Below are 15,688 nucleotides of genomic sequence, written 5' to 3' on the forward strand. Positions count from 1 at the left end.
AGAAACGCAGCCCCCCTACTCTGTCATGGCGTCAGCATAAACATAGCGGCGCCTATGGAACAGAGCAGACAGACACTGGTCTGTACAGAAAGTCACGACGACTGAAATGCGCGAATGCGGCGTCGACGCGACATGCACCGTTACGTGCCACCTGGGAAAGCTGGTGACGCGATGGCTGACGACGATAAACAACAGTGTTGGTGGCAGAAAGGACATACCGCATGCGCTTTAAAAACGGCAGCTGGTGGCTACAATAAACAATCGCAAAAAAAAAAAAAACACACGCGAAGGTGGCGTTTTTGATAGTGGGCGTAAGCCAATTTGCGACCCCTATCGTTGTAGCGGTGAAAACATACGGGGCTCTTTACCTTAGCCCCTCCTCCCCCTTCTCTCTCCCGCTCAAACCGGGGGTAGCTGTGGAGTCAGAAAAGGGCTACCGCTGCTGCTGCCGCCGTGTCCGCGTGTAGTCGAAAAAAAGGTCGGGGTTGTGACGTGCTTGAAACAGGCCAATGAGGTCCGCGGGTTTTCACCGTGGTTTAATTACTCCACTTGCTAATCACCTCAGTGTGCACATCGTTCGCCATTCTCACTGACGAAGCTACTCGAAGAAACATAAATCATTCGTGTTTCGTGTGCGTCGTGAAGAAATACGCATGCTGGCATATTTGAGAAGAGTGTAAAATGTGTCCGGGGTCCATGCAAGAGAACAGAGCTCGCGTGAGATTTCCACTTTGGTTGGGGCTAGTTGGTGCATATCGATTAGAGGGTTAGAAGGCGAAGGGGAGACAATGCGGGGAGCAAGTCGTCTGCTTCTTTTGCAAAGGTTAAAATAGATTTCCACGGCGGCAATTAACCAGAAGACACTTCTGTTTACTCACAATCAGGGATGGGCAAAATACATGCAAATATGTATCGAAATACAAATACAAAATACTTCGTAAAAATGTATTTAATTACAAATCGAGTTACATTTTCAAAAAAGCATTTAAGTACAAGATACAAGTACAACCAAATGTATTTGGTCTCCTCCAAATACTTTTCCATATACATTCCTCAAAATTGGCGTCAGCGACTTCAGGGCACCTGCAACGGGTTTCTGGGTATCTCATTTTAATTTTGCATCGTACACTCGGGAGTTAGTGTGCGAGGCTCTGGTAACGTAATAGAAATATAATCACAAGAAAATGTAATCAGCTTGGACGTAATAGGTGAAAAAAGTACAGAGCTTCAAGCAGCTCTTTTTGTCGATTACATTTTGGTATAGACCAACAAAGAACCGAGACGACCAAGCACTAGCTAGATAATTTTTTATTATCTAGCTAGTGCTAGATAATAAAATAAAATTTCGCACCAGTTATGAAAATCTGGAGGACCCGCGCATTTAGAATGTTCCAGGAAAAAAATATGAATGGAAATCGGGCTGGAAAGCATCACAAATTGTCACAGGCACTTATTTAGCCTGTGAATGTCGATTTCGTCACTATTCTTGCCCTCAACTATAGTCGGTTACAGGTCAAGAAGGTAGGAGAAGCTCCTCCCACAAGTGTGATGCGCCCGTTTCAAATCTCTCCGCAGTCGAAAGAAGAGTTCACTGGAAACGCTCCTTTTTCCGCTTCAATGGATTCCAACTTGTCTCCGATCCCACTTTTTAAGAAAGCGACCTTTGTATTCATTCGAGAGGGAACCGAGCCCCTGAAAGCAGCCTTTGTATCCATCGGAGGGGGAAGCTAATCCCCGAAAGTCGTATCATGGTCGTATTTGTTTCCATCGGGGGAGGCGGGGGGGCGGACTCTAATCTTTCTCTCGTGGCTTCCACAATGCTAAGTCAAAGTCGAAAGATAAAGCAAATATGTAGAAAAGGCAAGACTCTTCTCGCGCGTTGGCCGCGACGTCACCGAAACGATGGGACGCTATTGGATACGGAGGTGCGGAGGGATATATGATTCCCTTTGAGGGGCATTTGCCGCTACCTTCTTAACCTGTAACCGACTATAGCACCGCAATCACAAAGTCACTAAACGCTTGTGCTTGATTGAGAGACACTGCATTCGGTGCAGAACGTAGTTTTCTTCCAGCTCTGGACATTGACAATAAATTTGAGGGATGTATTTTCGCCCACAAAATTGTATTTAATTACAACTGTATTTGAAATACCCACGTTTTAGTATTTAAATACGCACGTCAAATACATTACCCAATTTGTAATTAAATGCAAATTCCGAATACACAAAGTATTTAAAATACGTATTTCAAATACTCGTATTTGAAATACTGCCCATCCCTGCTCACTATGAAATTATTTTATAAGTGTATACAGCCACCGACAGCTTCCGAACAGCAATGCGTAGTCAGCCCACTATAGAAAGATGCCTTTTCGTCTATTTGTTTTGCCGAGCAAGCGGTGGGCCAATTCCTACGCCACCTAAAGTGATCAAAACCGGCGAACAATTAAACTCTTCTACTCCACGTAACGTCATCCGGGATGACACCAAAATAAGAGCGCTGTGACTAGTTTAGGTCATGTTGGCCAATCATTGCATTCTCCAAGAACACGTCCAGCAAATGACGGGGTGAGAAAAAAACAGACGACGTGGGGATTCGGAAGCGCGATCTGCATAGGTTAACGAGTGTGATCTGTGGTTCACTCACTATTTTTACAGCGGAGTCGTTAAGGGCTAGTTTCCCCAGGATCGTGTCCCCCGCAAAAACATGTCGACACAGAACTCTGGTCGCCGCCGCCGCTCATAGATGGCGGTAGCTGTCCATAGTGTTGTGTAGGGAGGCTCTAGTGAGGGTGGGCGCAACTCAAAACCTGGAGAGCGTTTGCAATGGACTGTTTCCAAAACCGACGCGCCCCAATGCGGCGAAATACTACGCAGTGCACCCTGGGAACTAGTTGGCCACTCAGTTTCGGTTTCGACTGAGCAGATTCATCTCATGCTATTACGCCGCGACCGAACGCGCTGCTTGCGTTTTCGATTATCTGACTTTTTTTCCGAATGTACAATACACTCATTCTCGAGCGATACAAAACGAAGGCCGGGGCACTTTCCTTGGTTCCCGAAACACCGGATATTATGAGTGCGCATGCAAACGTAGTAGGACGTGGCTTAGTCACCTCATCTTTGAGTCCATTTTCAATAATCCCGTCTAGTACCAGTGAACTAGAAGTGAAATTCGGTCACCTGGAGCATTACACATATTTTGTTTGCCAAACGTCCGCTTTTGTTACTTCATTGGGCGAAAAGCAAGCCCCATCCTCACAGGAGTATCAAAGTTGAGCCCAGCGTTGACGCATGAACTTTTAAGGAAACGCAATAAATTCGACCTCACTATTGCACCAAAGTTACTATGATGTCGTCCTCGTGTCATCATATATCCCCCAGTCATATTTTATGCTGATAGAAGATTAAGTTTTCGCAAACGCTGAGCCTCGGCTAGCTACGACGGAGGCCCTAAAAAGCGTCCCCTACTCCTCGCTAAGCCTTTTTGGACGAGCTTTTACTGACGCCGAAGATCTGTGCCTGAACGGTGTGTCTGAAATTATCTCGGCATACTCAGGCAGGCAGAAAGCAAACACATAACACATATTATGGCCATTAGCAACCGTCAAATGCACTTTGAATAATTTCGTTTGTTTGGGGCACCGCATAGGGGTTCATGCCCGTCCGGCGTACTTCTGGCGGATGGTGCGACATTTTTCACACAAGTGCTCGACTTTTGCTTTCTTAAAACGGTTTGTATGCGCGAATGTGCCTATACGATCGCAGGATAACTTTACGCGCATACGCGATGTTGATTACTTGTAAAATGCAAATGGGTGGGGAAAGCTTCGCTTCGTGCAGTGCTGCGGGTCAGTACAGATAAGAGATAAGAAGTGTGTTATAATTCAATGGTACCTCCGAGTTTTACCACGCGTACACAGGCGTATTAAGAAAATCGATAATTGCAAAAAGTTATATTTCGTCTATGGACGCACGAAACAAACAATTCCTGATCAACAACACTAATGTAAAGGCGCGAGCTCGATGTATGCATACTTTTGGTGTCTACAGCTTGTTGATTCGTACACAAGCAAGATCCCCGAGCTTCGCAGCGTCGACATTCCCAGCACTGGCTCGTCCACATACCTCGAAACGCTAACAGAATGGCTCAAGTACAAAAATACAACAAGCATATCTTAAGACAAGCTATACGTCTCGGGCTTGTGCTAAAGCTTCGAGGTCTGACCATTTAGGTTAGTTTAGAGACCACCAATGACGCTCTCGGGGCCAGAAAACATGAGATAACGGCCGTTAATAGTCCATGCTCTGTGTGTAATCTCTTGTCGACGTGTCGATCGAAACCGAAACCATGGCACTCTCCTCCCTGGCCAACTAGTTCCCAGAATGCAACGCGCGCCGTGCTGCATGCAGGGCTTTATGGAAGTAGTCTATTGAATGGCGGTGCCTGAGGGAGAGGATTCGAGAAAGGATATGCGTCAATGTTGCCTGCACGAGAGCAGGCGCCCGCTCTGTTGCAACGCTCTCGCTCCATGCGCCTTTCCTCCTCTCGCCTCCCATTGCAAGCAACGAACGCCTTGGCGCAGCCTCTCTCGCTTCCTTCTCGCTCCGAGAATTGCAAACATCGAGAGAAGAAAGCAGGGTTGCCAGACAAGCAGCAACGTCCAAGATGGCGGAATTTACCAGTTTTCGCGTTAAAAAAAATACTTAACCTACCGCAACAAAACTGGTGGCTATGGAAAAGTAATCATTTGTACCTTGTGTAAATTATTCAAGCACGTTAATGGGCCTCTATGACCTGAGTTAGGAAAGAAAATGACCCTTTGCCCCATAGACTCCCAGCAAAACTTAGCAATTAAATGGCGTCCATGTCCCGTGATCCCCGTTCTACGAGTTGCACCCACCCTCACTTAAGCCTCCCTAGTGTTGTGTTTGGCGGATGTCCGCTTGCCGCCGTCACTCATAGATGGCGCAAACTTTCAAAGCTTACCACTCTGGCTTGCCGACTCGCGGCCAGCCACTACCTCACAGCTTCGCTAGTCCTCCTTCTATACCAAAATAGAAAGACTAAAAGTTTTTTTTGTTTTTTTTTGAGGTCACGTGTTTGAATGAAAACATTTTACGCCACACGCTCATGGCAGGACGGACTTCCGTCCACATGGTCTGCAGGAAAGTAGGCGCGCGGGCAGTTTTAGAGTATCTCTGGAATTTTCTTCTCGTTGGAGTAATAGCATCCTTGATTGGTTTTGATTTTGATTTTGATTCGGGCCAGCGCGTGAAGCGATCGACGCAGGTCAGAAGATACCGGTTTTCTTGGGAGGGAGGAAGTGGTCCCACGATATTAACGTGAATGTGGGCGAAGCGAGTGTTGGGTATGCTAAAAGTTCGCAAGGGCGCCTTGGTGTACCGGTGAACTTTCGAGCGTTGGCACTGGACGCAAGTTTTGGCCCAGGACCTCACGTCAGCGTTGATACGAGGCCATATAAACCGAGAAACTGCCAGTTTCTGGGTTGCTCGTATCCCGGAATGGGACAAGGAGTGCAGGCAGACCAAAACTGCTCTCCGCAAGTCTGCTGGTACGAAGGGGCGAGGACGGCCTGTCGAAACTTCGCATGCAACTGTGTCGTCACAGTCGGGCATGCGTATGTCTTCAAAGACTAATGTCGTTGACGTTGTCCGTAGGCGTTGTAGTTCGAGGTCGCCTCGTTCTGCTTCCGCCAGCTGTTCGTAAGGAACTGCACGACGCTCCGTGGAGCACAGGTTGACCCCAACTCTGGAGAGTGCGTCAGCTGCGGCGTTATCCATGCCCTTAACGAAGCGGATGCCGGTGGTGAATTCCGAAATATACGCCATCTGCCGTATCTCGCGCGGAGTATGTGGCGTGCTGTTGGAGGCTAGCGCGTAGATCAACTGCTTATGGTCTGTCAAGACGAAGGAGCTTCGGCCTTCCACGCAGTGGCGAAAGTGCATGATGACAAGGTATATTGCAGCAGCTCACGTCGAAAGGTGCTATATCGCCGTTTTTTCGGAGTTAGATTCTTCGAAAAGAGGGGAAGTGGTTGCCAGTTGTTTCCGTCTTGTTGTTGTAAAACCGCTCCAACAGCTCCATCCGAGGCGTCGACCACGATGGAGAGCGGTGCGTCGCTTTTGGGGTGGCTGAGAAGGGTGACCGTTGGCAATGATATTTTTCACTCTCTCGAAGGCTTGATTGGCGGTTGGCGTCCAATGGAGTGGCGCTGCCTTTACTTTGGTGGCCGGCAGTAGGTCGTAGAAGGGCTCGCAGACTTGGGCGCACTGGGGTATAAAACGTCGATAAAAATTTACGAGTCCAAGAAATTCCCGAAGTTTCTTCGCCGTCGGGGATTGTGGAAAGCTTCGGATGACTGCGAATTTGCCGGGTAACGGCTGAATTCCGCGGCTATCAACGTGGTGGCCATGAAATTCAAGTTCGTTGACGCCGAATACACACTTGGTCAGATTGACGACAAGTCCGTATTCTTGGAAGCGCGAGAAGAGTTGTCGTGTATTTTCGGCGTGCTCTTCCGGAGTGTTGCTGAATACAAGGATTTCGTCGATATACACGAAGGTGAATGACAAACCTCGGAGGACTGTGTCGACGAATCGTTGAAAGGTCTGTGCAGCGGTTGCGGAGTCCAAAGGGCATTCGCAAGAACTCGAACAATCCAAACGGTGTGATGACAGCCGTCTTGGGGATGTCTACCGGTTCTATGGGGATCTTGTAGGATGCCTTCATGAGGTCCACCTTGCTGAAAACCTTCGCGCCCTGTAGGATGCCACCGAAGCCCTGAATATGAGGGATGGGGTAACGGTCGAGTAGAGTACACTTGTTTAATGACCGGTAGTCCCCACAGGGGCGCCAGTCCTCGGTTTTCTTCGGGCCATGTGAAGTGCCGAAGACCCGGGACTCGAAGATGGCCTGATAAAACCAAGTCGACGTTGTCTGGCGAAAACCGGGGCCCCTTTCGTCACGATGTGATGGGTGACGGTGTGTCGGATGGCTTGATCGGGAGCCGGTGGGCGAAACACGGCAGGAAATTCGTCGGCGATGTTTTGCCAAGGAGAGGTCGTTTCTGTTCGTGGAAGAGCAAGTTTAACAGGAGGGGACTTTGACACATCAAATTGGACAATTAACTGCGTCTCGGTGTCAAGAAGTTGGTTTCTCCCCAGGTCCATGGTCAGTGCGAATCGCCGCAGAACGTCTGCTCCTATGATCGCCTGCCGAACATCCGCGATGATAAAAATCCAGCGGGATGTCCGACGGAGTCCGATGTTTAACGTCAGGCACCTTTCGCCGTACGCTTTGATCGGGGATCCATTAACAGCCTGAAGCGGTGGTGACTTTTGGCGGCACCGGCGGTCCTCCAGCGTAGGAGGTACCACGCTTACCTCAGCCCCAGTATCTACCAGGAAGCGAACCTTTGTGTTGCGTTTCGTGACGTAGAAAAGCCGGCCTGAAGTTCGGCTTTCGACGCCGGCGGCCTTCAGCGGGTGCCCACGTCGTTTCCCGAGTAGTTGCACGGTGGGCGGCATGCTCTGGCTTGGGATCCGTATCTCTGGTGGTACCAGCATACTCCTGGAAGCGGGGACCCAGCTGTTGATTCACTGCGACGCCGGACAGCGTTAGCTAGTGGATTGACGGTGAAGGATCAGAAAGGTCGTGATTGGAGGTTATGAATCCTACGACTGAGCTCGCTCATCATGGCCTCTATGTGATCGTTGAAGCTGAGGAGTTGAACAAGCTGGGATCCGATGTCGGTCACAGTAGTGCACGGAGTTGAGGAGGTCTTTTTACGCACCGCTGAGATGGCATGGGAGCCTACGTCCGTGACTTGGTCGGCCAACAAGCAAGCGTGGAGATTGAGTCGATGTGAAGATGTGCTCAAAATCCTCCGGACTTGGCTTGGTAGGCGTTGGAGAAAAAGTTCTTTGAATATGGATGTGTCCATCGTCATGGCTTTGTCCCCAAGGAGGTGCTCCACGCGTCGCAATAATTCTGTAGGTTTGCGGTTGCCCAGATCCTCGGCAGTCAATAGCTGCTGAAGACGCCGTTGCTCGGACTTTGCAGTGCGACGAATCAGTTCTTTTCGTAGAGTCTCGTTGGGCCGATCTGCGGGTGGAGAACGCAGAATGTCGCGAACCACGGATGCGGTTGACTGCGGGAGGGCCGCGACAACGTAGTCAAATTTGGTGAATGATGAGATGATTCTGCTCTTACGGAAAATTGGTTCCGCGGTCAGGAACATCAGCTCGGAATCGGACGACCAGAACTCCGGGAACTTGATGTTCACAGTCGTCGCCCCAGTGTCGTTGGGGCCCCGGGAGAGGCGCCATTGTCTTCGAGGCTCATGAGGGTGGCACAAAACTGGACTCACCCAAAGAACCAGGGCTCCGGGGCAGCTTAGCTGGGCGTGGTCGGGGGTAGCTCGGTCCAAGGTCACCAGTACGTAGGAGTGGAGGCTCGGTAAATCACACTCTACATATTTATTTACGACATTTACACTGTCCTTTTGAGTAGTTCATCTAGGGGCCCTTCGCCGAATCCCAGAGTTCGTGCAGCTCGTGGTCCAGGAACTTCGTGTCCCTTGCTGGAGCCTGTCCCGTGAGCTCGGCGCCGTTTAAGCGCTGGATCGCTGCCGCTAGCTGCCGTTACAGCATCCTTGATTAGTGTGGCCTCTGGAAGAGCCCACGAAGGCTCGAAATACGAAAATTTGCAAAACTCTAGGACTATCGTGTTAATACATAAGGTGAGGAACCCACAGAAGGGGACCCCACAGACAAACGCACACAGTGTTTCCGATTGTTTTCTTGTATTCGTGAACCAGTCTCTGATTCTTGTAATTATGACGACTCACCAGCTATGCTAAGTGCAAGTTCGTCTGCTTCTTCCGCAGGGGTTATGGTGACGTCGCAACGCCGAGCTCTGATTCGCTTTGATGGAAGGATAGTGGGTAGACCTCAAGGCAGCTTGCTCTGAGGTCCACCCACTATCATTCAATCAGAACCAATCAGAGCTCGGCAGCTTTCTGACGTCAACGTAACTCCTTCGCATGAAGCAGGCGTCTTGATCTCCGTATAGTCTCCCCTTCAGCGTAAGTCCGAGCGAATCCGACGTTGCGTAACAGCGGGGCCATGGAAGTAGTGCCAGAAGTGCAACGTCATTGCGTTCATGGCCTTTCTGGGGACGAGCTATCCCTGGCTAAATGAGTCAGAGAGTTTTTCTGTGTTTGTTTGTCTCTCATTGCTCTGAGCTACGGAGAATTGAACTTGTTTTTTGAAGTACCGTTATAGTTGGAGTAGAAAATATTCTTCGAATAGCAACATTTTTGTACAACGATATTCGTTTAGGGTTTTCCCAGCTACATACGTGGCGTCAGCTTTGTGCCAGGCAGGAAACTCAGTTTTATTATGCACCGCCCCGTGTCGCCTGGCAAAGCCCGCGTACTTGGCTCTTGCACGGGCGGCAATGCCTTCCACTTCCACGGTTGGCGGGGAACGCCAGTGCACATTGCTCACCGCCTAACTCCATTTGCGTGCATTATCAATTGTCGAGCAAACCACCACTCGTAACGGTACTTGCCCCAATTTCGTACCAGGCAGGGACGTTGCCTCACATGTCCGGTGTGTCCCCTTTCCTAAATGCCCCCTCCTCCAAAAAAAAAAAAAAAATCTTATATGCTTTTATTCAGCGTAAAAATGGACTACAATTCTCCAAACTGCGATTCTGTGCTCAAATGTAGAGCTTAGTGGTCCGAACGAGATACCAAAGTTTCAGAACTAAGCGTTATCTTACTCAAAAATTACGTGATTTTTTTTTTTTTTTAATTTTCAGTGAAAAAATGGCGGCCCATGAAGCTCAGTACCTTAAGGCCGCCAGTTATTGAAAACGGACGAAAACGGGCCCCATATTCTAACTATTATTTTCAGAAAATCACTTCTAACTTTTAAATGAGATAACAGTTGGCTCTGGAACAGTTATGGCCGTTGGCACTAAATTTGAGCGGAGAAGGAGCGTTCGGGCGATGCGCAGGTTATACATGCAATAAAGACAATCCAGTCATGTGCTTTTTTTTCTTTTTTTCTTGTTTTCTTTTTTTTTTTGGGGGGGGGGGGGGGGCACCTTGTATTTGAGCGGTCACAAGGCTGCATTGTGTGGGATCGAGCGAATGAAGGGTGGGTATGCGTACAAGTGTTTGTTACTACGCGCAAACGACGGCAATTGGTGTCACTTGTTCGAATCACTGTGGCGAAAAGCTGCGGACTCCTTTGTGCCTAACGCGTTCCACCGTGGTGCACTTCCCAGGAGGTGATAATGCCGCTGTTGATGGTGGCCTCGCTCATGAGCATCCGCAGCGGCCTCAAGCCGAGCTCCAAGCCCGCGCACCGCGGACCTCTGGGCCACGTGCTGCTCGTGACGCCCTCGCACCTGTCCCAGATCACGACCGAGCTGATGGCGGCTCCGGCCACGGCGCAGGTGGGCGCCTTCATGCGCCAGGTCGTCGAGTTCCTCAACAGCAACACGTACAGCAGCGGCTTCAACTTCTCCCTCTACAACAACTCGAGCGACATGGAGCAGGTGCGGCCAAGCAACGCTCTCCTCTCGCTTCCTTAAGCGGAGGGCAAGTCGTCTGCTCATTGCGCAGGAGTTGTGTTGACGTCAGAAAGATGTCGAGCTTTGATTGGCTCTGATCGAAGGATAGTGGTAGATTTCAAAGCAAGCTGCCTTGAGGTCTACCCGCTGTCCTTCAATCAGAGCCAATCAGAGCTTGGCGTTGTGACGTCACCACAACCTTGGCAAAAAAAAGAAAAAAAAAGCAGACGAACTTGCTCGCCGCATTGCGGACAATACGGGTTCAAACCGAACTTTCTCGCTTCTTTGGCCTACCTGCTCCAGTGTTTGGAGAGCTGAGACCCGAATTTAGGGTGGAAGGCGTTGTTGATGTTTCACGCTTCTGACTATTTGACGTATGGAGAGATAGGAGAGCTTGTCGGAACCGCATACCGCAGAAATAGGCACGATCGAGTGTTTCAGCCAGACGTATGCTGGTTATTTGAAAAATGTAATGGATTGCAATTACAAATTACCGAGCTTCAAATGTAATGGATTACGTTTACAAGTTACTTTGGATGAAAAGTAACGTATTACTTTACTCGTTACGTTAAAATTTACTTTTCCATTTCTTTTTCCGTACACTTATCCAGAAAACAAGAGAAACAATTTTGATATACTTTAAAATATTCTTCAACACTACTTTTCATTTCTGATACGCCCGTATCGTGGTAGTCCTTGTAAAAATAAAATAATATATTTAAGATAAAGAGTGACGGTGCACCCCGTTCACCTGTAAGCTGACAATACCTTATTTTCAGCTTCAGGCATCTCGGCAGTGAAGTAAGCCCAATGACTGCCCAACGTAGGTTGCCCTGTGCTTGTTTAGGAAGGTACTCTCGGTGTTTCGTCAATATAGGAAACATCCGTTTCCCCCAGAATATGATCGAATTGTGAGTTGTTCGTAATAACGAGAGAAAAATGCATGTATACTTATAAGTATACATGCATTTTTTTCGCCGAAACGAACAAAAATATACTATAATTTGTTTTAAAAAAAATTGTGTCTATTAGCGAGGTTTATATAAACGCGGCATGACTGTACATCGAGAGAACTTTCTTGCGGAGGCTGCAGAGGTGTCATCAAACGCTCGACTGATGTCCGCCGTTAGAAAGTTGGCAACATATGGTGGCACCAGTAGCGCTAGCCGCGCTGGCGATGTCTGTGGGGTCGCATCGTACATAGTGCTTAAGTCCCGAAACATTTCACGAGGCTGAAGAGTGCCCATGCTGACCTGATGCGATGGGGCGTGGGAAGTGAATCCCCTTCGAAACTCTGGTCATTTGGATCGTTTGTGATCAGGAGTTCAAGGCCTATCCTGTGGATATAATATGTGTTTATGTTTGTTCATTTGTTGTTGTTTCTTTCTCGCAGGCGTACCGGTTTAATGTTACGCACTCGGCAGTTGGCATCGTCTTTTCGGATGACCTCGAGAAGTCTGGTTCCTACCAAATCCGTTTTCCCCTGCGGCATGTGCCTTCGCCTGACGTGAAGCGAGTTGGAATAGGTAACGTGGTTTACCCATAATGGAACGAATCCGATACCCGCTATTTTATTTAGAAAATTTGCTTTTGGGGCGCTTCAAAAGTGTGTAGAGAATAATCGCTTTTTTATGGTACGAGAACTTGATGTTATAACAATTTCGTGTCAGTTCCTTTCATCCTCGTTTATTTCATTAATTCTCTCCATGAAGACCTTCCTTAAGCTTCTGCTTATTTAAATCGTTCAGTCGTTACTTTTTTCATTTATGATATAAAATTGTATTCACTTTTTGTACTTCCACATTTCATAAGCTTGTATATATTATTTATAGTCATAAATGAATGAGGTATTTCGGGAACTGCACCCTTATTCGTCACGCCAAGACAGGCTTCATATCATGTGCGGCTAACAAAGTAGTTTAACAGCCTATAAGCTTTTTTTTGCTGCTTAATTGTGAGAGAAATGTAGGTGCTTCAAATCCATCTAAATGAAAGGAAAGAAAGAGAAAACTAAAAGGAAACCAGATCGCTCGTGTGAAAACACTCAGAAAAGGTAAATATTGCAATTGAAAGATACGTTAATTTTAAGCATTGTATTTCTTGCTTCCGATTTTGGAAATTCACCGAAACACTCAAATAAAACACGTGTTTCATCTAAATAAGCGTAGCAAACACTAGAAATGCGCTTGAGATTAGCATACCGCGTATCCGAGACCTCCGCTTTCTTCCCGCAGAGATGTGCAGAGTGAAGCACTTCATCTTTTCGTCCGACTCCGTGATGTGCCCGGCAGCCTCCTATTATTCCAGCGGCTTCAGCGCCCTCCAAGCTGCGATCGACTTCTGCTTCATCAAGGTTTGCGCCGCGCCCCACGAACGCACGTCTGTTTTGGGGTGTATGCCTGCACGTCATTAATGAATGAAAGAATGGACGGACGGGCAGGCGGACAGATCTATGGGAGCAGGGGGTTTCACTAAGGGGGTACTCCGGCGATTTCTACCCGAACACAAAATCTCTTCTGCGTACCCTGCCGTAATCCTCTCCGACACGCTATTTTTATTATTACTAAATTTCCAATCGTTGTTGTGAAACGGGCCAATGAAGTCGATGCAAAAACCAACATTCGAATTTACCCACGCTTTTCACTGCCATGACATACCTGGCAGGCAGGCAGGCTTGCAGGTCGAGCAGGCAGTCTAGAGAACAGAGTAAAGGCCGCACACTCGCTCCGTGCGCGAGTGCTGGAGCGAGCTTTCAAAGCATTGACTTGACATCATCAAACCTATTGTTATCATTTGGTAACTAGTTCTATAGCCTAGCCCTAAAGAGAGAACCCCTGCCTGCACGTGATGTCGACAAAAAAAAAGAGTGATGGTGGTTCCGTATATACACAGGATATCTCACAATCTCAAACAGGTAGCCAATAGGTGCGGAGTCCCCTTAGTGATGTCAGCACCCCGAAAAATGGGTCAAATTTGTACCTTCCTATTTGTGCGCAATTTTAACCATGTTCAACATATTTTGGCTTGATACTTCGGTTTCTGAGTTCATCGATATTTGTTGAGGTGTTTAGATATTGTAAGCGATTTAATCTTCGCGATGACCAAAATTTCGCGAATTTCGCGAATCGCCTATAATTCGTGAAAAATTGGTCCCACGAACAATTCCGGTAAAATGTAAACACATTGTATTCTATATTGAGATCCCACCGCGTCGCGAAAATTAGAACCCGCGAAATATTTCAAAACTTCAGCTTTGGCCTAAATCCCGAAATATTGAGCCCGTGAAAAGTAAGTCGTTTACAGTAATTATCAATCGAATCGGAATCCATAAAAAAATACTCCGGAGTATTTAAAAAAAGAAATGCATTTCATACTTTAAAGTAAAAGCTCGGATTGAGTTCTCTATCGCTGCGTCGGCCCGCAGCTCTGGACCAAGGCAGACGCGCGGCTGCCGGAGCTAGTGGTGCGGCTCTTGCCCAAGCCTCCGTACGTGGACCCGGGCACCACGTGGAGGTCTGTGGTGCCCTTCTACCTGACGATGGCCTTCTCGCCCTTCGTGTCCGTGCTCTGCGCCAACATCGTACTCGAGAAGGAGCGCAAGATCAAGGAGGGCATGCTCATGATGGGCATGATGCCCTCAGCCTACTGGTGCGTAACCTGACGACGTCTGTAGATTGCCTCAAACACTTCCCAAACATTCCCCCGGTTAAGTCCGCCCCCCCCCCCCCCCCCCCTAACTTCTTCCGAAAAATATACAAACCCATGGCACAGGCACGCCCCAGGATCCCCACTGGAGTTACGGACACCTCCCTGCTTCCGAATTCTGGATAAACGTTTGCTTCTCAGGATGCCGTCGCTCTTTTTAGTCACCGATAGCTCAAGCAACGGAACGCATCTCATTATCGCTATGTAGCGAATGAGATTGCCTATTGTGAGGAGCGTCGCGTCCTTCTAATTGAAGTTGGGAGTTCTGATTATCTGAGTATAACGAGCTAAGTTAAATCCTTTACTGAGTAGTGCATTTGCTTATTTCGTGAGTAAATACTATTTGATCAATATCAGCCTTTATTGTACCATGTGTCCTGATGGCCCGTATCCTTGTAGGACCGCGTGGTTCCTGGTCGAAGCCGTGGTGGTAGTGAACGTCTGCTTGATCATGACGGGGATGGTGTACGTGCTTCACATTCTTCCAAACACGGACATTGTCCTCGTGTTCGTCATATCGCTCCTCTACGGCTTCACAGTCGTCATGTTCAGCTTCATGGCGACGCCTTTTTTCAGCAAGTCCAAGGTGAGTGCTTGTGGCCAGCGAACGGCAATGTGCGCCGTTCGGTTGCCGGTGGATAGAATGGTGCTTTAGTAGATAGTTACGATGACCTTGGTAACGACACCTGATGGCGTCAGGATGCATGCAAAAAACCGCCGGAGGTGTATCGGGTATCATTGTCGGAGTTATCGGAGCGGTCTACTAAAGCTCCCTACTGCCGAACCCATTCCCGAACCCCCTGCCGAATCAGCAACACTGGCGACTACCTTTCTTTTAATGCGATAACAATATGAAGCTACTCATCGCAGATTTCTGCTCATGCATGTCGCCTCCATGTAGTAAATGTTCCGCTAAATTTAGCGGAAAATAGACTTTACCTGACCTATGCATCAATTCAGGTTCCCCGCTAGAGTTTAGCCGAATCAGGTTCCCCGCAACATTTAGCGGAAAATTGGCTTCACGTGACCCGTGTGCCAATTCAGATTCCCAGCTAAATTGAGCGGAATCGGGTTCCCCGCTAAATTTAGCGAAATATTGACTTTACGTGACCTACTACACAAATGCAGGTTCCCCGCTAAATTTACCGGAGAACCGAACACCAGCCCCTCTGTGCAACGATAAATTCTATCGCATTCATAGATAATCACCCCTCTATATTTTCTACAAATATGCCTCCATCATCAATTTTTTCTTTATTTCTTTCCTCGCTTCGATTATTTTTCTGAATAAAAGCTTCTATTTGCGTCTTAGTCCTCCGTTGTTTCATTTATATTCCTCCTAAGTATTTTTTTTTGCCTTTATTGGTTAGCC

At 48.0% G+C, this 15,688-nt stretch overlaps 1 protein-coding gene across 1 annotated transcript in view; it reads left to right on the forward strand.

The window, feature by feature from the left end:
* Positions 1 to 15,688, forward strand: part of LOC8050789 (cholesterol transporter ABCA5) — a 119,192-nt gene that overhangs the window by 41,956 nt on the left and 61,548 nt on the right. Inside the window, exons 3-7 of the mRNA XM_040213927.1 lie at positions 10,324 to 10,596; positions 12,005 to 12,137; positions 12,846 to 12,964; positions 14,036 to 14,259; positions 14,716 to 14,902. Coding sequence (XP_040069861.1) covers positions 10,324 to 10,596; positions 12,005 to 12,137; positions 12,846 to 12,964; positions 14,036 to 14,259; positions 14,716 to 14,902 — 936 coding nt within the window. The remainder of the gene's footprint in view (positions 1 to 10,323; positions 10,597 to 12,004; positions 12,138 to 12,845; positions 12,965 to 14,035; positions 14,260 to 14,715; positions 14,903 to 15,688) is intronic.

The sequence above is a fragment of the Ixodes scapularis genome, unplaced genomic scaffold (assembly GCF_016920785.2).
Source record: "Ixodes scapularis isolate PalLabHiFi unplaced genomic scaffold, ASM1692078v2 ptg000320l_1___fragment_1__unscaffolded, whole genome shotgun sequence".
In the NCBI taxonomy this organism is placed as follows: Eukaryota; Metazoa; Arthropoda; class Arachnida; order Ixodida; family Ixodidae; genus Ixodes; species Ixodes scapularis.